Source organism: Lindgomyces ingoldianus (genome assembly GCF_010093535.1).
Source record: "Lindgomyces ingoldianus strain ATCC 200398 unplaced genomic scaffold BDR25scaffold_6, whole genome shotgun sequence".
In the NCBI taxonomy this organism is placed as follows: Eukaryota; Fungi; Ascomycota; class Dothideomycetes; order Pleosporales; family Lindgomycetaceae; genus Lindgomyces; species Lindgomyces ingoldianus.
The window spans coordinates 1498816-1515961 of NW_022985167.1; the positions used below are offsets into that span (position 1 = coordinate 1498816).

Below are 17146 nucleotides of genomic sequence, written 5' to 3' on the forward strand. Positions count from 1 at the left end.
CGCATCGACTGATTTGGCAAGCCAGTATGGGCAAGAGAAAGAGAGATGTGGCAGATGAGACTAGGCCGGTGACAGCGGTGAAAAGCCGAAAAGAGCAGCCTGCATCGACCCCAAAACTGGTATCACGGGAGAAACTTCCAGCGAACAAGAGCAAGAACCTACCAGTCGCTGCAAATGGGTTTGCAATGGAAGTAAACGGCAAGGCAAAAGAGACCGCAACAGACACAGCCGATAAACCTAGCGAGACGACTACGATTCAAATTATCACAGGCTCCTACGAGAGAGTACTCCACGGATTCACAGCAGCTCTCCCGCGCACCCTGATCACGAGACATGGCAATCCTGACGAGGCCTCAAAAGAGGACGAGGACGCCAAAGTCAACTTCTCCGATACATTCTTGTTCAACGCCCACGCATCCGCCATTCGCTGTCTGGCTCTCTCCCCACCCTCGGATGAAACCTCAAAAATCACGCTCGCAACAGGCAGCACCGACGAACGCATAAATGTATACTCACTCTCAACCGCACCACCCCTGCCCTCAAAATCAAAGCCTCCACTTCCGACTCTGCACGGGACTTCTATTACCCAAAACTCCAAGAACAAGGAGCTAGGATCACTCTTGCACCATTCCTCTAGCATCACAGCTCTCTACTTCCCGACGAGAAGCAAGCTACTAAGTTCCGCCGAAGACAGCACTATCACTATCACAAGGACTCGTGACTGGACTCCCCTCTCCACCATCAAAGCTCCCATTCCAAAGCCCCAAGGCCGACCGAGTGGCGACACAGCAGCACCCGGTGAAGTACCTGCTGGCATAAACGACTTTGCCGTGCACCCCAGTATGAAGCTGATGGTCAGCGTTGGGAAAGGCGAGAAATGCATGCGATTATGGAATCTCGTGACCGGCAAAAAAGCTGGCGTTCTCAACTTTGGGAAAGAGGTCCTTGTAGCCGGAGGTGAAGGCCGGTTCGGCTCCGGGGAGGGAAGGAGAGTAGCCTGGGATGCGGAAGGAGAAGAATTCGTCGTTGCATTCGAGCGGGGCGCCGTTATATTCGGGATCGATTCCAAGCCAAAAGCAAAAGTGATGCCCACGCCCAGGACGAAACTCCATCAGATGCATTACCTCCCAGGGTCGAGTCATCCGAATATTCTTGCTGCCTCCACAGAAGATGGACGAATTATGTTGTATGAGACCTCTTCGACCACACCATGCCCTGAAAAACACGACAAGCAGGAAGACATCCCAACCTGCACTCTGCTAGGTCAGCTAGGCGGGCCAGCAGCCGGTATCACAGGCCGCGTCAAGGACTTCAGCATTCTTCCCCTTCCGTCAGACGACGCCAGCTTTCTCTTCGTTACTGGAAGCAGCGACGGTTCTGGGCGTATATGGCTTCTCTCAGCCGTAGACCTCCAATCTAACACCAAACAATCTCAGCCACAGAGTGGTTTTACAGCCAAACAAGTTGGCAAACTTTTAGGCACCTACTCAACCGGTAATCGCATCACGTGTCTGGAATCGTTCATTATGACCGGCAAACCAGACAAATTAGAGGACGTAGAAAGGGAGAAGGAGGGGGATGTCAACAAGTCAAGCAGTGACGAAGGTAGTGATTCAGAGTAGATGGAAGTTGAAACCCACCTTTACGCATCATGACGCAATTTTCTCACAGTGACAATGTGTACATTGAACTTTTAGGTTCCTAGCATGCATGCCGCGAAATGAGGATGAGTCGAAGAGAACTGTTAGCAAGGCAGTAATTCTAGGCTATCTCTATATAATTACTGCGCGTTAGCACTACTTCGGAACCTCGAGTCTGGGTCTTGATCTGATTGACAAATGTAACCAGTTGTTCCCAGCCGCCTTCCTAGTTCTAGAAACTTATTCAACAAACCAAATTATCACCGTTAATATCCCATACTGGGTGCCAAGAACCACCTACACGCATTCCCATCATCCATCCAATCCACCCCTCCAACACAACGCCCCACTCCTCACAAATTCATAGTAACAGTCATACTATTACTATGCACCAACAATACAGGCGGTAGTCCTTGACACAAGACCTCCAAATCCGAAATGTACTTAACACTCTCTATCTCAGTCTCACATGTCCCTTCCATCGGGCTAGGTAGCGTTGTAAATACAACGGCTGTTTCCGAAGAGTGCTGGCGGATGAGTTCGTTGAGAATGAGGTGTTGGGCTCGACACGGTAAGTCGTTGAAGGAGAGCGGGATCGCTTGTTGGATTGGGTAGCCTGTTGCTTGGGATGCTTGGTCTTCTGAGGATGTAGGATCTGCAGGGATGTGCGGAGAGGGGTAGACGCAGGAGGATACGGGGTCTTTCGTTCGGGTTGTGGATGGAGAGGGCATGTCGGCGAACATGATAGATGGGCCGGGGGTTTCTTCGGCTGCAATGCTGGAGCGAGGGACTGGGTTAGAGGTAAATTTAGGGAGGGATTGGTGGCGAATAGGTGGAGGTCGAGCTGCGGCAGAAGATTCCGTTGAAGAAGACGAAGGGCTGGGCGATGTGCTCTGAATACTCCTAGCTCGCTTGGCTTTCAAAGTGCTTAGGAGAGCTGTGTCCGATGATGCAGCATCTAGATGCGGTCGCAGGGGTGTGACTTTGTCCGCTGAAGATTCACCATCCTTCCATAACGATTTACGAAGGTTCAGCTTCTGTCGAATAAAAGGTATGCTCATATTGGCACCCACGCTCTTCGATCTTCTGGCTGGGGTAGCTGGTCGCTCTTCATCCGAAGCGGATAGGTCATACTCGGATAGATCGTTCTCACTTGCGACGGGATCTTCGCTTTCGGTCGCCACCGCTTCTTCGTCACTGTCATCGCTTGATGAAGACTCCGTGTCACTTCTTGAGAGAAGGTCTGCCGGTAAGCGTTGTGTACGCATTCCAACATTGAGGCCCATTTCGCTTAAGTTGCCCATAGATGTTTTACGTTTCGACCGCTGCAGCATCTTTCGTAACTCGGCGAAGCGCTTCGGTTTGGACTCCCGCCGGCCATGTTGGAACGATGCAGTGGGCCAGTTGGTCACAGTGTCAAGAAGGCTCTCAGTCCGCGCCAATTCCTGACTCGCGCTCATATCGCCAGGTTTTCGAAGGCGTTTTATGTCTTGCCACCATTCCTCATCTTCTAAAGCTTCGTCAACATCCCTTGCTGCCTGTACACAGTGTTCTGCAGTACTCGAATTTACAACGACTTCGTACATCATTAAGTCTCCACTAGCAAGCCAGAAGACCAGGACCTCAGCTTCAATTCTTAAATTCCTCAGCAATGTCGTGACGCGTCCACGCTCTTCCTCAACATCAGACTCGTACTCTACAAACACTGCGACCCGGAGTTTGTATGTCCGCCTCCAAGACGGTACTGTGTTTAAGATACAGCCAAGTTGGAGGATGAGTGTGTAGGTGTCAAAATTGGTCGTGAGGACGTTCTTACTTGTGGGGTTCTCGCCAGCGGTGGCGATCTCCGCAGACATTTGAATAGGCCATAGATCAATATATTTCTTTGAAGGCTCTTCATCACTTATTTCTCTAAGTCTTATTAAATTGAGAATCCGCTCCTTCCTTGTTGGTTTTGAGACAGGGAGATCCAACTCTTGGAACCCTTTTGCAAGGGCAACATTGATTTGGAGCCGAAGCACCAAGTCTTCCAAAATTGTGACGTAATTGCGAATCCCAATTGCGTTTTCGGGCCGCATTGCATCTGTCGGTAAGATCCCTTGCAGCTTGTCCGTCTGCCTGCGTTTAGCCGCTGCATGCACGGCCTTTGGGGTGATTGGATGATTCCCGGCTCCGCTCGATGGCCTTGACGGTTGGGGTGATGGGATATCAATAAGAGGTTTCATCAGCCGCAGCTCACCGAGGTTATAAAAGCCCATAACCACAATATTCGGCCTCATACCTCCAAGGCCTGCGCCAAGCACAATATTCCTGGCACCCCATTCTACAGCTGGAGAAATTGCGATGTTGACAAAAGCCTTGATCCTGGAAAAGTCGATGTATTTCGCCCAAGACTGCTGTTGTCGCCGAGCTTCTGGTACTGCCGATCCAAAATCTTGCGAAACAATTACATGGCCAAGGACGAATAGTGCACCCTTCTTTAGAGAGTTACAGAACTGAATGAGTTTGTATTGACGACGCGGATCGTTGACGAGAAGGAGGATTTGAGGTCTCCAGAATTTTACATGTTCTTGACGGAGGCGAAGGAGGTATTTCCGAACCTGGTGATAAATTAAGCCCTGGCTGACATCGCCCCAGGGTTTTGGAGGAGTAGTGTAGTGAATGATCAAGAAGATAATCATCAGAAGTGCAACGCAGCCAGAAGCATAGACGCCATCGACCAAGAACATTGTTACACCGCTCACTACAGTGCCAATGGCTGCAGTTTGCCAATTAAAGAAATGAAAAGAGGGCCTGAAATTGGGCGCAGATCCAATCTTGAGGAGGAAGCATGCGAGATTTGTAACCAAAAACGTCATCAGATAGGTCATGGTAATGAAGGATGCAATCTGATTGATATCAGACAGCATGGTAAGCTGCGCGAGGATGTAAGTGATGACGATGGCATAAGTTGGCTCATCAGATTTCTCAGTCCCTTGTCCAAATATGGAGAGACCGGGAAGAAGATGATCTCGAGCTAGAGCTTGAAGCAGTTTAGCAGAACCAATGACTCCCATCAACACTGAGAAGGCGGAAGTCGCAAACTCTCCCAGGAGCACAATTATCCCTGATACGTTCGTCTGGACATCAGTTTAGCGGAATTCAGAATGAGGTTGAAGGAACGTACTAGTTGGATAACGTTAGTATTTGACCACAAGGAGGCACGAGTGGTGGTCGCAGCCATGGACAGAATAACGATGGTGTATGAGATGAACGTCAATCCCAGGCCATACAAGGTTCCTTTCGGGATCGCTTTACTTGGGTGTTTCAAATCTCCAGACATACTTGCTCCGCTTCATTGAAATTAGTACATCAGGGTTTCGAACAAAGATACTCGTAGACTTACGCAAATATACCTCCGGTGGCAGGGAAAAGGATGCCAAACATATCTTGGAAGTTTTCTCTGTGCTTATGCTGGCTTCCTGCAGAACCTCTTGTGAACTGCGGCATCAGATTCCCAAAGAAAGTGTCAAGGCTAAGCCCAGTATACAGAATGCCTTCCTTTCGGCTCTCGAATGGTCTCACTACAAGAGCGGAAAAAGGAATGCTGAACGTGGCGATGAGCAAGATGACAAGCAAACCATTGCTGCATCGTGCGAACAGGCCACTTCCGGCTAAGCAGATTGCGGTGCATATTACCAGCACCGCGGTAGCCCAGAGATATTGCCACCAGAAGCCTTGCTCCATCCATTGAGACCAGCTGCCGGAATCAGACCCGAAATTCTCAATGAAGCAGTCAATGAGGCCGACGGAGTTCATACTTGTGTTGAAGACCATGCCCAGATAAAAGACGATACCTATGGCTCCGCCAAATTCGGGTCCTAGGCTGCGGGAAATCAAATAGTAGGCACCACCGCCCCTAACCGTTCCGTTGGTAGCAATGGCAGAAATGGACATGGTGGTTAAGAGATTAATGGCGTAACAAGCAATGAGCATACCTACCTTTGGTCAAATCCATATCATTTTTGGGACAAAAATGGAAACTTACCCATCATACCCACTACCCCTGTTTGACCGAGGATGAAGCCGAAACGCAGGAACATGAGAATGCTAAGAACATTGAGAGTGGTTGGAACAAAAACTCCCGCAAATGTCCCAAGCTTTTCGGTCCCTCCAACAGGCCTTGGAAAGGCTCCGGGTCGAGGCTTTGCAACATCTGAAGGTCGTTTAATCTCATGGTGTCCTGGAATTGAAGTTTGTCGTGGCGACCTGGATTGCGCAGTATGAAATGTTCTGGAGAACCATTCTCGCATGGTGTCTATTCCGTGGTCCCTTTCTTGAAGATTTTCGTCATTTCCTGGAGCATCTTGATGGATTGTGTGGGCATCCAAAGGGAGAAGTGGGGTTTCCTCATTTGGCGAAGGCGACGGAAACATTGAGGACCGTCGATCCAACTGCTCAGCATCATCCCGCGCGGTACGTGTAGCGAAGTTGGAGTGGGACCGCGGCGGCATCCGCCTGCGTGTGCCATGACCATGTGTTGGGTCAGTCATTTTCAGCAGTCACGAGGAGAGCAGATGCGTCTATCCGAGCGGTGGCTGTGGTGTACCCAGAATGTGCATGGATGACCTCGACTGATTCCAAGCAACCGGGTTGATCAATGAAGACATGGAAGGAGATGAGAGTGCGTAGAAGTTAAAGAAAGGAGTGAATGAGGCGAGGATGAGGACAAGAATGTGTCTTTGATGCTGTGGTTTTCACAGCTACGGCTGCCAAGGCGCTTTTCGACGTTTGACCGCCACAGGGATCGTCATGTGAGCAGGCCCCCACGCGCCCCACGCCTGCGCCTGGCTAGAAGTCAAGCTCAGCGAATAACCTCAGCCTTCATATCACAGTCTTCGGTCTGGATTTACCATCCGCGGTCATAACCTTTTGCTTCTATCCCGCACATAGGACCCTGTCTTGAGCCGCTTCATTGACCTTCCTTTACCCCTCTCGACCCCTCTTCCGTAGTCATACATATCGCCAACCGACTCCTGCCCTTCCTACTGCTCATATCCTTCGTTACACAACGATAGCCGAAGCTTCTGTCTCGCCTTAAGGCGGTCCAGGGGAAAGAGAACAGGTGGAAGACACTTGTTCGCACGCAATGGGGGACGACCTCCCGGAATCGTCGCGACCCCGGGCGGTTCCTTCGTCCTCAAGGGACTCCGGCCGCAGCTCGCCCGTCGCAGAGAGCTCCCAGCGCGCAACATCGACCGCACGGCTGGGCTCCCCGGTACCTTCATTCCCAGGAGGATCGCCGGCGATACGTCAGGTACCTACACCAGCGCAGCTTGGGACGAACGAGCCATCACAGGCGCAGACACCGCTGGCTGGGCTTGGAGGTCCGCAGTCATCGCTGCAAGGCCCTGGAGAATCGGCATTGTCTTCGGCGTTGCGCGAGTCTTTTGGCAGGAGCAGCCCTCCCCGATTTGGGACACCACCCATACGTCCTCTGTCCCCCTCGGTGGCACCATCGTCTGTTCGGGGCCCACCAAGCAACTATGGTTCCTTCGATGGCCGCGGTCGATCCCCCGCCCCCTACGAAGACCCTGAGATTATCCGTCGACATCTGGCAGGCCCCCAGAAACCCTCCTCCTCCACGAACCTCTCCGGGCAGTATGGCTCACCGAACAGAATGCACGGTGCAGCTGGTGGAGAGGAAGAGTCACGGGGTGGGCCGGGGTCATCCGACTCTGACGAAGAGTTCTCGAGTCTGCGGCTGCAAGGCGGAGATATCACCCGCCAAATCTATCGCTGGACAGAGCAGCAAGAAGCAGAGGAGCGCCAGAAAGCGAAGCGGAGCCGAAGTTTCCATTCATCTCGACCAAAACCCGAAGATCATACGCTGAATATCGAATCCATAAAGCAGCCGGGAGGCTTCCGACGAAACTTTCTGCGCCGGGCTGCTGGAAGTCCATCTCCTTCCCCTGGCCCATCCAACTATGGAACTCTTGGTGCAAGTTCTTCCAGGCAACCCCCTCCGGTCTTCACCAGCAATTTCCTCGAATTCCTAAGTCTCTATGGCCACTTTGCCGGTGAATCACTCGAAGAAGACGATGAGGTGTTGGAACCAGATGAATACTTCTCATCGGAAGCGTATGACTCTGGAGAACATACCGAAGAAGAGGGTCGCGAGTATGGTGAATCTAGTGCCTTGCTGACACCGGGCAAGAAACGTAGGCGGCGAAAGGACTTAAAGCATGGCAAGGGCAGCCCTACTGGTGCCGCTCTACTGCTACTAAAGTCGTTCGTTGGTACCGGTGTGCTGTTCCTCCCTCGGGCCTTTCTTAATGGCGGCATGCTCTTTTCGAACCTCGTCCTCCTTGGCGTCGCCGGGTTGTCCTATTATTGCTTCGTTCTCCTCGTAACCACTCGTCTCAAAGTTGAACATTCGTTTGGCGACATGGGCTTCCATCTCTACGGGAACTGGATGCGCAATCTGATCAACTTTTCCCTCGTCATCTCCCAAATAGGATTCTCCTCAGCATACATTGTCTTCGTATCGGAAAACCTGCAAGCATTCATTCAGGCCGTGTCGGACTGTAGAACGCACATTGACATAAAGTACATGATCCTGATGCAGATGATTATTTTCCTCCCGCTTTCACTATACCGTAATATCAACAATATTCAGAAACTCGCCCTTGTCGCCGACGTATTCATCCTTCTTGGGCTTGTCTATCTGTATTACTACGACATTCTCACCATCGTCGGCCAGGGTGGTGTCGCAGACATCGTCAGATTCAACTATAGCGACTGGACGTTGTTCATCGGCACCGCCATATTCACATTTGAAGGCATCGGCCTAATCATCCCGATCCAAACCGGAATGCAAAACCCGAAGAAATTCCCCGGCGTGCTAGCAGGTGTGATGGTCATCATCACGGTCGTCTTCATCAGCATGGGAGCGCTCTCCTACGCTGCCTACGGCTCTAAGACCAAAACCGTCGTCATCTTAAACATGCCGCAAGACAACAAGTTCGTCAACGGCGTGCAGTTCATCTACTCCCTTGCGATCTTGCTCTCCACACCTCTGCAAATATACCCCGCGATCGAAATCACTAGTCAGCAGCTGTTCAGCAGGACAGGGAAGTACAATCCATATATCAAGTGGAAGAAGAACTTCTTCCGCTTTTTTATGGTCATGGTTTGTGCCATGTTGGCGTGGGTTGGCGCGAACGATCTGGATAAATTTGTCAGTCTGGTCGGCAGCTTTGCTTGTATACCGCTCGTGTATATATATCCCGTAAGTCCTGACGAAGTCCAAGACCGCAATCTCTTGTCACTTACCCGGAGAGCGTCTCTGTTCGGGAGCAAGAATAAGAATGAAGCAAGCTAACACCCCTGCAGCCAATGTTACACTATAAAGCCATCGCTCGCAGCTCCGTTTCACGCGCCTCCGATGTACTACTCTGCATCCTCGGGTTTGTCGGCATGGCATATACAACTGTGCTTACTGTATCCAGCTGGGTTAGTGGCCCTGCTGCCAAAGCCCCTGGGTATTGTGATAGTAGGTGAATTAGATGACTGCGATATTACTCTGTCTAGATACATCGCTGCCATTTTGAGTATTTTCCTTGATGGTTTATATGCATTTGAGCAAAGTGCTTGTTACATAGCATGGGTAGGTTGCATGGACTTTGGTAATTGATTCTCTTAGAGCTGCTTCTCCGTGCGTGTATGAATTGTACTATACCTCGGTATGGTCGGTTGGGAAGAATGTGTGAAGCATTTCGATGAGGGTGGCTCTTGTGAGGAACGAAGGTTAGCGTAGATCTGTTGGGCAAGTAGAATGGAAAGTAGAAGGGCTCACACCCGATTGAAAAGAATATGATCAAGGACATAAACTGTCCAGGCTATTTCTCCTCAGCCTGCCCTTTATCTAGTAAAAATTTTATGCATTAGGCTGAACATGTAGTGGGGGGAAGTGGAGAAGGGGCCGAAAGAGGGGCTACAGTGGTAAAATGATTGAGAGTAGCTACCACAGGTCCGAGAGCAGAACAAGTCGAGAATAGATGCATAACTTAATTCTATCAGTCTATTATATAAAATATTTCAATTATTAATTGGTAGGAGTTATGGGGATACCGCTTCAAATCTGGTCACAATATCCCCGGTGTGCCCAAAGACTACATGGAAATGGAGTTTAAAAGGAAGCAAAATACTATAAGGAATTATTTAACTGACTTTTCTGTTAGTATTAAGCCATGACTGACATCTTGGATACCCGCGCAAAAGCAAAAAGAAAAGCAAAAACATACAACAGCAGGTATTCGCTAGTGGTCACCCACCTAACTACTAATCCACCGGTACCAAGATTATCTATCGAAGATCGAACGGGGTTCAGATTTTGCTTGGTCCTATGGTCGTATGTGTTTGGAATGGGGCAAAAGGTGGTATATGTAGGCAATTCATATGAAAATATGCAGCTCAAACAAACTTTGAACATCAAACAAGTCCTAACATGCCGATGTTGGGAATTCAAACTAGCAGCGTAGAGCAGCAGAATGACTACGATAAAAGACCTAACAGAGAACACAGCTTCCAGAGAGGAAGAATACCGACTTTTGTTGGAACAGGTTTGTGAGGTTGCACGATGTGGAATCAAGGAAGAAAGGCTAAAAAGCAATTGTGGTGTTAACAAACTAGGTCTTCTCGCCAGCGTCAAAGAAGCCAAGATTTTGCCTTTGAGAACTTGATGGGTCCGAATCATCCCAGGTAAGCAGACCATGAGAGTCGCTACCTAACGAAGCCGTTGGAGCGGTGGCAAAACCCACTTGGGCCGTCGGGTGATTTTTCCGAAACAAAAGAAAACATGTGGTATCGTAACTCGAAGCTCGATTTCGAGATTAAGACGGCGTCGTCTGAACATTTGCAGTTAGTATTCCATGAATCGGGTGAAGTCGTCCGTTCATGCGCCCGAAGACGAGCTGCAACGGGAAGAACGGTCTTTTGCTGGTAAGGCTGGATGGAGTGCATGCAGAGAAGCTGAACAGTCACCTGCAGATGAGCCGCAAACAGCTGAGCAGAAACCCCGCAGCCGTATTGATATGTCCCATGGTTGGTGGGGTGTTACTATCGACATGGTTCCCAGACATAAACGAAGTTAAATGCATCGTCTGGTGGTCCACTGGAAGCCGCGACCTCAACCGATTGTCTATCCGGCGGTCTGGGAGTGCATTGTAAGTTGGAGCGTGGTGTTTATCACGCTGAGCGACAACATTTTGGGACTCATGCAGGGTCGAAAAAGGAATCCGGTTGCTTAGAGGAGCTGAAAGTTTGATTCCTGACAGGCGCAGGCTAAGCTTCATAGAACGCCCAAGTCAATTGTTGTGTGAGACCCGGAAGGGCAGGTATTGACTTGTGCCAAATGAATGATGCCGGGTATGCGTTGGAGTCTCAGCTCAATTCACGTTTAATGGTCCCTTTTTGTGATAGGTGGTTCACGGCAAGCCACTTAGGATTGAGAAACACCACCGCACCGCTCCTTGTGTGAGAATTAAGCGTGGAGGGCATCCCACATGGTGGATTCTTCACCGTCTGATACACGAGCTGCAGATTTCGATCCGTAGGTAAACGAACTCCCGCTTGTGGCACTTCAGCGGAGAATGAAGTCTTGGCCAGGGACGTCGTTCGACACGGATTCCGTTGTCGAAACATGGCAAGGGCTGGGACTGCTTGCTGGCATGGCAGGAAATCCTGAATCTGCCCAAGACGCCGGGGCGATTTATTGATTGGCGGCGACACCGGGTTGATTTTGGAGCTGTACCCGGCCAGAGATTTCGTGCTGACGTCTTTCGCTTTTGGTGTTCCTGGTCGCAGAGCTTTGAGGGAGCAGAATTAGAAGCACGTTTCGTAAGCAGTCACTAGCCACAGCGGCGCGGGGGCCGCCGCCAATACAGCCATCCAGCACGGAGAGGAATCTAAAAAGTGAAAGAAGAGGGATTTCAGGGCCTAGCGGCTGCTATTTTGAAGCTGCTGCGCCCCAGCACAAGCTCAGAAGAGCTCAGAAAACGGTCCCAGTGGCAGATCAGACACTGCGGCGAGCTCTATTGGCGGAGGCTCTAGGGGCCCGATTGCGAGCCTGACGCTAAGCAATGACGAAATAGGAGAGGCAGTTGTGCCAGAGAGAGAATGGATATGCTGACCTGGCGATGGGGCGGGTGTGGCCACGAAAAAGGAGAATATTGAAGGGCGGCCGATTCGTTTCACGGCCTACGCCACCGCGCCAGGGGAGCGATATGCATGGGCGAGGCTAGCAGCTGAGGGAGTCGGTTTTTGTGGAGTGGTGCGTCGCTGGGGCACACACTTGGCTGTGAAGATATAAAAGCCAAACATCAACACCGCTCTTCTGCACTCGCACTCCAGTCCCTCTTGCGTTCGCCCGTTCACTCTATCCCCACGCTCCAATTCAGACTCGCAGCCTCGACGATCGCTTTTATTTAACGAATTTCACAGTGTTTCTGCAGTCTCGCCATGTGGTAAGTTGGACTGCCCCGCCCTCCGATGCAGCTCCGAGAGAGCAGTAGAAGCGGCACGGCTGACCAAGGACCCGCAGCGGAATTTTTGGCTACATTAACTACTTAGTCGAGAAGGACAGGAAGTACATTCTCAACACTCTGATCAATGGCAAGTGCACCCCGCCAATTCGCCCGCAAGCAGGCTGCGGCAGCTTCCTGAAGCTCGCGGGGCTAACAGGTGTTCTCCTCTCCCTAGGCCTCTCGCGTCTAGAGTACCGTGGGTACGATTCGGCTGGGCTCGCCATCGACGGTGACAAGAAGAACGAAGTGTTTGCAGTCAAGGAAGTCGGGAAGGTTGCAGCGCTAAAGAAGTTGGTTGAGGAGGCCAATTTCGACGAGAACAAGGTCTTCGACTCACATGCTGGAATTGCCCACACTCGATGGGCCACCCACGGCCCGCCCTCGCGCGTCAACTGCCATCCCCACAGGTGAGTTGCACTTGCCAGCTCGCACAACGGGCGGCCGTCAGCAGAATGAAACACTGTTGGGCGTGCCGTACGCCGTCTTGGCGACGGAAATTCCGTGCCCGGGCTGACTCGTACCTTTTTCTTCACACAGGTCCGATCCGAACTGGGAATTCGCAGTCGTGCACAATGGCATCATCACCAACTACAAGGAGCTCAAGACACTGCTGCAGAGCAAGGGCTTCAAGTTCGAGACCGAGACAGACACCGAGGCAATTGCTAAGCTCGCCAAGTACATCCATGATGAGCATCCAGACATGGAGTTCCCTGTGCTGGCGAAGACCATCATCAAGGAGCTGCAGGGCGCCTTTGGTCTGCTGCTGAAGTCCGTCCATTACCCCCACGAGGTCATTGCCGCGCGCAAGGGATCGCCGCTGGTTATTGGCGTGCGAACGCAGAAGAAGATGAAGGTTGACTTCGTGGACGTGGAGTACACTGACGAGGCTACTGCCCTCCCCGCCGAGCGTGCCTCGCAAAATGTTGCCCTGAAGAACGTCAACAACCTGCTTGCTCCCCCAGACAAGTCTCTCCTCCACCGTTCGCAGTCCCGTGCCTTCCTATCTGACGATGGTGTGCCAATGCCGACCGAGTTCTTTCTGTCCTCCGATCCTTCGTCGATTGTCGAGCACACGAAGAAGGTTTTGTATTTGGAGGATGACGATATTGCCCACATTCACGAAGGCTCACTCAACATCCACCGCCTCAAGAAGGACGATGGAGCCTCTAACGTGCGCACCATCCAAACTTTGGAGATTGAGCTTCAAGAGATCATGAAGGGACGATTCGACCACTTCATGCAGAAGGAAATCTTCGAGCAGCCAGAGTCAGTGGTCAACGCCATGCGTGGTCGTCTAGATCCCGCCAATAAGACCGTTACCCTTGGCGGTCTCCGACAGTATATCACGACCATCAGGCGCTGCCGCAGGATTATCTTCATTGCCTGTGGTACTTCGTTCCATTCTTGCATGGCTGTCCGTGGTATTTTTGAGGAATTGACTGAGATTCCGATTGCCGTGGAGCTGGCCTCGGATTTCTTGGATCGCCAAGCGCCGGTCTTCCGTGATGACACCTGCGTGTTTGTGTCCCAATCTGGTGAAACTGCAGATTCGCTTATGGCTCTGCGCTACTGCTTGGAACGCGGCGCACTCACCGTCGGTATCGTCAACTCTGTTGGCTCTTCCATCTCCCTTCTCACTCACTGCGGTGTCCACATCAATGCTGGCCCCGAAATCGGTGTCGCCTCCACCAAGGCTTACACATCCCAGTTCGTTTGCATGGTGATGTTTGCCCTCTCTCTGTCCGAAGACCGCGCGTCTAAGCAGAAGAGGAGAGAAGAGATCATGGACGGTCTCTCTAAGGTTTCGGAGCAGTTCAAGGAGGTTCTCAAGCTTGACCAGCCCATCAAGAAGCTTTGCGAGAGGTTCAAGGATCAGAAGAGTTTGCTGCTACTCGGACGCGGCTCTCAGCACGCTACAGCCCTCGAAGGTGAGTTCCCCCATACAGTTGGGAGTCAAGAGTTTGCCACCATTCTAATCATACTACAGGCGCTCTTAAAATTAAGGAAATCTCTTACCTCCACTGTGAGGCTGTCATGTCTGGAGAATTGAAGCACGGTGTACTCGCTCTTGTCGATGAGAACCTCCCAATTGTCATGATCCTCACACGAGACGACATTTTCGCCAAATCTTTGAATGCCTACCAGCAGGTTATTGCTCGAGCGGGACGACCGATCATTATCTGCCACGAGAACGACCCAGAGTTCCCCGCTGACAAGACGGACAAGATCGAGGTTCCTAAGAACGTCGACTGCTTGCAGGGTCTGATAAACGTCATTCCTTTGCAGCTGATGTCATACTGGATGGCAGTCGCGGAGGGCCTGAACGTTGATATGCCTCGTAACCTAGCCAAGTCGGTGACGGTCGAGTAAAATTTTGACAGTCTCTTTGGAATTGGCGTCTTAGAGGTTGCTCACCTAGCTGGCTATGTATGGGCTTTGGTTGGTGTTACGAATGCTACGGGACCAATAATGGTATGCTCTCGAATGTTTGGATGAGCAGACGACCTGGGGCCAGGTTCTGCAATGGGATCGAACTATGAAGTATATGTGCACGACACCAAAGCCAGCTTTGAAATAAATTTGTCTATGTAAATGGCTTTCCCTGGATGGTTGTGATGGCGTGGTGTGCGCATCTGAAAGCGCCGCTGATCTGGGCAATGTCGTGAGTCCACATCCCTGTCCGCTGCGGGGCTGGCCGGCCAGGAACGAAACAAATCCATGTAGCAGGTTCTCACTGTTCCTGTGCACCTCAACAGCATTTCGACATACATGCGCACAGCTTGCGCAGCCAGATTTTCACCAGCATATATCCGCTACTTGCTCCAAGTAGCTTTTACGCAATGTCAACCCTCAAAGGACCCGGCAAGCCTAAAGCATACGATGGTAAGACCCCGCCATGCGCCGGCACTGCCGCTCTGCTCCAAGATGGTCGCTCCCTCTGGGTATCTACCTAAGCTAAGGGCTCTCACAACGTGTACCACATGCCGACAGTAGAGAGCAGGCTCTGGACTACGAATCGGCATCGTTCACGCCCGATGGAACTCCACTATGATCGATGCGCTACTCGCGGGGGCAATGAAGGCACTTACTGACGCAGGCGTGAAGGAGGAGAACATTGTGACCCAGAGCGTTCCAGGAAGCTACGAGCTGCCATATGCTGTTAAGCAGTACGTGCAACCATCCTTTTACTAGCTCTACTACTACATATTCTAGTAGCTCAATCAGATTCTCCGCGCCTCTTCCCGGATACGCCTCCAGCTAACGAGATGCCGGCAGAATGTATTCAGCCTCGCAAGTCCAGTCCTCGTCAAGCGGCGTCGTAGGCGCGGCAGCAGACCTCCTCGGGTCTGCCACGGACCTCACCCAACTCTCCATGTCGACACCGCCTGCGCAAGAACCGTCCAGCCTCCAAACCCCGTTCGACGCAATCATCGCAATTGGCGTGCTCATCAAGGGAGAGACGATGCATTTTGAGTACATCGCAGACGCTGTGAGCCACGGCCTGATGCGCGTACAACTAGACGGAAATGTGCCCGTCGTCTTCGGACTGCTTACGTTGCTGAACGAAGAGCAGGGCCTCCAGAGAGCGGGTATCGCAGGTGCGGGGAAGAATGAGGGGCATAACCATGGGGCTGATTGGGGGAGCGCAGCGGTGGAGCTAGGCGTAAAGAGGAAGGGGTGGGTGAACGGGAAGATGCTGGACTGAGACAAATGTTTAGAGGGAAAGACGAGGAATCTAATCAAAGAGGAGCGATGAACACACTTCCAAATCGAACGGCTCGGGCAGGTTGGCGAGGTAGCTCAGCGGTAGGTGGGGGATTTGTCGTTCCACCACGACGCAAGGCTTCTAAGTACGGTAATCGTTCGACGATTGAGCCCGAATATACCCTAGTCTCAGCTCTGCCTATAATATCGTGAACGACCTTTTGGCCTCACCGGTGATGCAGCAAGGGCCAGAGAAGCTCAAAACTCGGCTCCTCCTCACGCGGGTCGGCATGTCTTGACATGACGATCACAGCAAATATAGTCGCAAGCCATGACAACTGCCATGCGTATATTTGAACCTGCAATACCCGAACAATGGCGGCCAGCACCAGCAGACCCTGCCGAAAGTTGCAGCAAACGGAAGGCGTAACGGCGTGTGTGTCGCACAGAAGGATGTAGTAGATGAGCATCAAACGACACGGGCTGTGGCCTGCTCGAGCACACCGGGAGGGAATACCAGCTACCGTCGAACAAGTCGACCGCATGTGCAGCCGGACGGGCAGGTCGTTGCGCCAGCACTCAGCTCACGTGACATATCAAGGAAGCCGCCTTCCGTCCAACAGGTGAATATCCGGTAAGCATGCCTGTGTGCTCCACCAATTTCCTTGCGAGACGTTGTTCATAGTAGAGTAGGCGGTGTAGAGTGTTATATTTGGGATGGCGGGCGATGACGCTGGGGGCTGGGGGAGTTGCAGCGGAGATGCCGGGGGTTTACAGGGCGGCGAATGCAGATCTTGAGCGAGGAAGAGGGAGAGGGCCGAGAGGAGAAGTATTACATGGCCGCGGTGAAATTAGTGCACAGAAGGCGACGGTGTTGATGCAGTTGATGCACAAGTGGTTGCTGTTACAGATTTCGTTCGTGCTGGCAAGGGAGTTGGTCGGTGACTGCCTCCTTTTCATCAAGCGCGGCCCGCCAAGCTTTGCGACGAGAACCTCAACTCCAAAGCATTCCATTGCCCTTCTACCCACCACACACCACTCGCCGCCATAGGGCTTGCGTCTCCCCGGCACCCGTTTCGCCGTCTCGCCCTCCCTCTCCGCTACACTTTTTCTTGTCCCCCGCCGCCCGCAGTCGGCGTCTGCCCAGAAACACGCTGCGTGAGCGGTTCGCGTTGCGTCGTGCCGCTCCCCACACCGCGTTCTCATTCTCGACACCTCCCCATTCACTGCGGCGCC

At 51.9% G+C, this 17146-nt stretch overlaps 7 protein-coding genes across 7 annotated transcripts; 5 read left to right on the forward strand and 2 right to left on the reverse strand.

The window, feature by feature from the left end:
- Nucleotides 1-2: 2 nt before the first annotated feature.
- BDR25DRAFT_301478 (WD40 repeat-like protein) lies at nucleotides 3-1816 on the forward strand. Its single transcript, XM_033689582.1, has one exon. The coding sequence runs from the start codon at nucleotides 27-29 to the stop codon at nucleotides 1620-1622; it is 1596 nt and encodes a 531-aa protein (XP_033551715.1). The 5' UTR covers nucleotides 3-26; the 3' UTR covers nucleotides 1623-1816.
- Nucleotides 1808-6268, reverse strand: BDR25DRAFT_112559 (solute carrier family 12 protein). The gene is made up of 4 exons (XM_033683601.1): nucleotides 5668-6268; nucleotides 5026-5617; nucleotides 4807-4972; nucleotides 1808-4759 (listed from the first exon to the last, which is right to left on the reverse strand). Exons 1-4 carry the CDS (start codon nucleotides 6170-6172, stop codon nucleotides 1994-1996), a joined length of 4029 nt encoding a protein of 1342 aa, XP_033551716.1. The 5' UTR covers nucleotides 6173-6268; the 3' UTR covers nucleotides 1808-1993.
- A 253-nt stretch (nucleotides 6269-6521) lies between these two features.
- Nucleotides 6522-9638, forward strand: BDR25DRAFT_301479 (amino acid transporter-like protein). The gene is made up of 2 exons (XM_033689583.1): nucleotides 6522-8910; nucleotides 9015-9638. Exons 1-2 carry the CDS (start codon nucleotides 6769-6771, stop codon nucleotides 9180-9182), a joined length of 2310 nt encoding a protein of 769 aa, XP_033551717.1. The 5' UTR covers nucleotides 6522-6768; the 3' UTR covers nucleotides 9183-9638.
- A 2367-nt stretch (nucleotides 9639-12005) lies between these two features.
- BDR25DRAFT_301480 (glucosamine-fructose-6-phosphate aminotransferase) lies at nucleotides 12006-14773 on the forward strand. The gene is made up of 5 exons (XM_033689584.1): nucleotides 12006-12145; nucleotides 12223-12293; nucleotides 12381-12612; nucleotides 12743-14133; nucleotides 14193-14773. The coding sequence occupies exons 1-5, from the start codon at nucleotides 12141-12143 to the stop codon at nucleotides 14573-14575; spliced, it is 2082 nt and encodes a 693-aa protein (XP_033551718.1). The 5' UTR covers nucleotides 12006-12140; the 3' UTR covers nucleotides 14576-14773.
- A 179-nt stretch (nucleotides 14774-14952) lies between these two features.
- Nucleotides 14953-16094, forward strand: BDR25DRAFT_301481 (Lumazine synthase). Its single transcript, XM_033689585.1, has 3 exons — nucleotides 14953-15088; nucleotides 15207-15372; nucleotides 15482-16094. Exons 1-3 carry the CDS (start codon nucleotides 15046-15048, stop codon nucleotides 15909-15911), a joined length of 639 nt encoding a protein of 212 aa, XP_033551719.1. The 5' UTR covers nucleotides 14953-15045; the 3' UTR covers nucleotides 15912-16094.
- Nucleotides 16025-16568, reverse strand: BDR25DRAFT_112762 (uncharacterized protein). The gene has a single exon (XM_033683603.1). It carries the CDS (start codon nucleotides 16453-16455, stop codon nucleotides 16138-16140), a length of 318 nt encoding a protein of 105 aa, XP_033551720.1. The 5' UTR covers nucleotides 16456-16568; the 3' UTR covers nucleotides 16025-16137.
- Nucleotides 16547-17100, forward strand: BDR25DRAFT_112748 (uncharacterized protein). Its single transcript, XM_033683602.1, has one exon. The coding sequence runs from the start codon at nucleotides 16638-16640 to the stop codon at nucleotides 16959-16961; it is 324 nt and encodes a 107-aa protein (XP_033551721.1). The 5' UTR covers nucleotides 16547-16637; the 3' UTR covers nucleotides 16962-17100.
- Nucleotides 17101-17146: the final 46 nt, after the last annotated feature.

Bases quoted from the DNA above. Each gene is read 5' to 3' on its own strand.
- BDR25DRAFT_301481 (XM_033689585.1), top strand. From the start codon at position 15,046: ATGTCAACCCTCAAAGGACCCGGCAAGCCTAAAGCATACGATG. The intron at 15,089-15,206 runs GTAAGACCCCGC...AGTAGAGAGCAG, and splicing joins CAAGCCTAAAGCATACGATG to GCTCTGGACTACGAATCGGC. The intron at 15,373-15,481 runs GTACGTGCAACC...AGATGCCGGCAG, and splicing joins CTGCCATATGCTGTTAAGCA to AATGTATTCAGCCTCGCAAG.
- BDR25DRAFT_112762 (XM_033683603.1), bottom strand. From the start codon at position 16,455: ATGCGGTCGACTTGTTCGACGGTAGCTGGTATTCCCTCCCGGTGTGCT.
- BDR25DRAFT_112559 (XM_033683601.1), bottom strand. From the start codon at position 6,172: ATGACTGACCCAACACATGGTCATGGCACACGCAGGCGGATGCCGCCG. The intron at 4,973-5,025 runs GTAAGTCTACGA...ATTTCAATGAAG, and splicing joins GCCACCGGAGGTATATTTGC to CGGAGCAAGTATGTCTGGAG. The intron at 4,760-4,806 runs GTACGTTCCTTC...ACTGATGTCCAG, and splicing joins ATACTAACGTTATCCAACTA to ACGAACGTATCAGGGATAAT.
- BDR25DRAFT_112748 (XM_033683602.1), top strand. From the start codon at position 16,638: ATGACGCTGGGGGCTGGGGGAGTTGCAGCGGAGATGCCGGGGGTTTAC.
- BDR25DRAFT_301478 (XM_033689582.1), top strand. From the start codon at position 27: ATGGGCAAGAGAAAGAGAGATGTGGCAGATGAGACTAGGCCGGTGACA.
- BDR25DRAFT_301480 (XM_033689584.1), top strand. The intron at 12,294-12,380 runs GCAAGTGCACCC...TCCTCTCCCTAG, and splicing joins TCTCAACACTCTGATCAATG to GCCTCTCGCGTCTAGAGTAC. The intron at 12,613-12,742 runs GTGAGTTGCACT...TTCTTCACACAG, and splicing joins GTCAACTGCCATCCCCACAG to GTCCGATCCGAACTGGGAAT.
- BDR25DRAFT_301479 (XM_033689583.1), top strand. From the start codon at position 6,769: ATGGGGGACGACCTCCCGGAATCGTCGCGACCCCGGGCGGTTCCTTCG. The intron at 8,911-9,014 runs GTAAGTCCTGAC...ACACCCCTGCAG, and splicing joins CGCTCGTGTATATATATCCC to CCAATGTTACACTATAAAGC.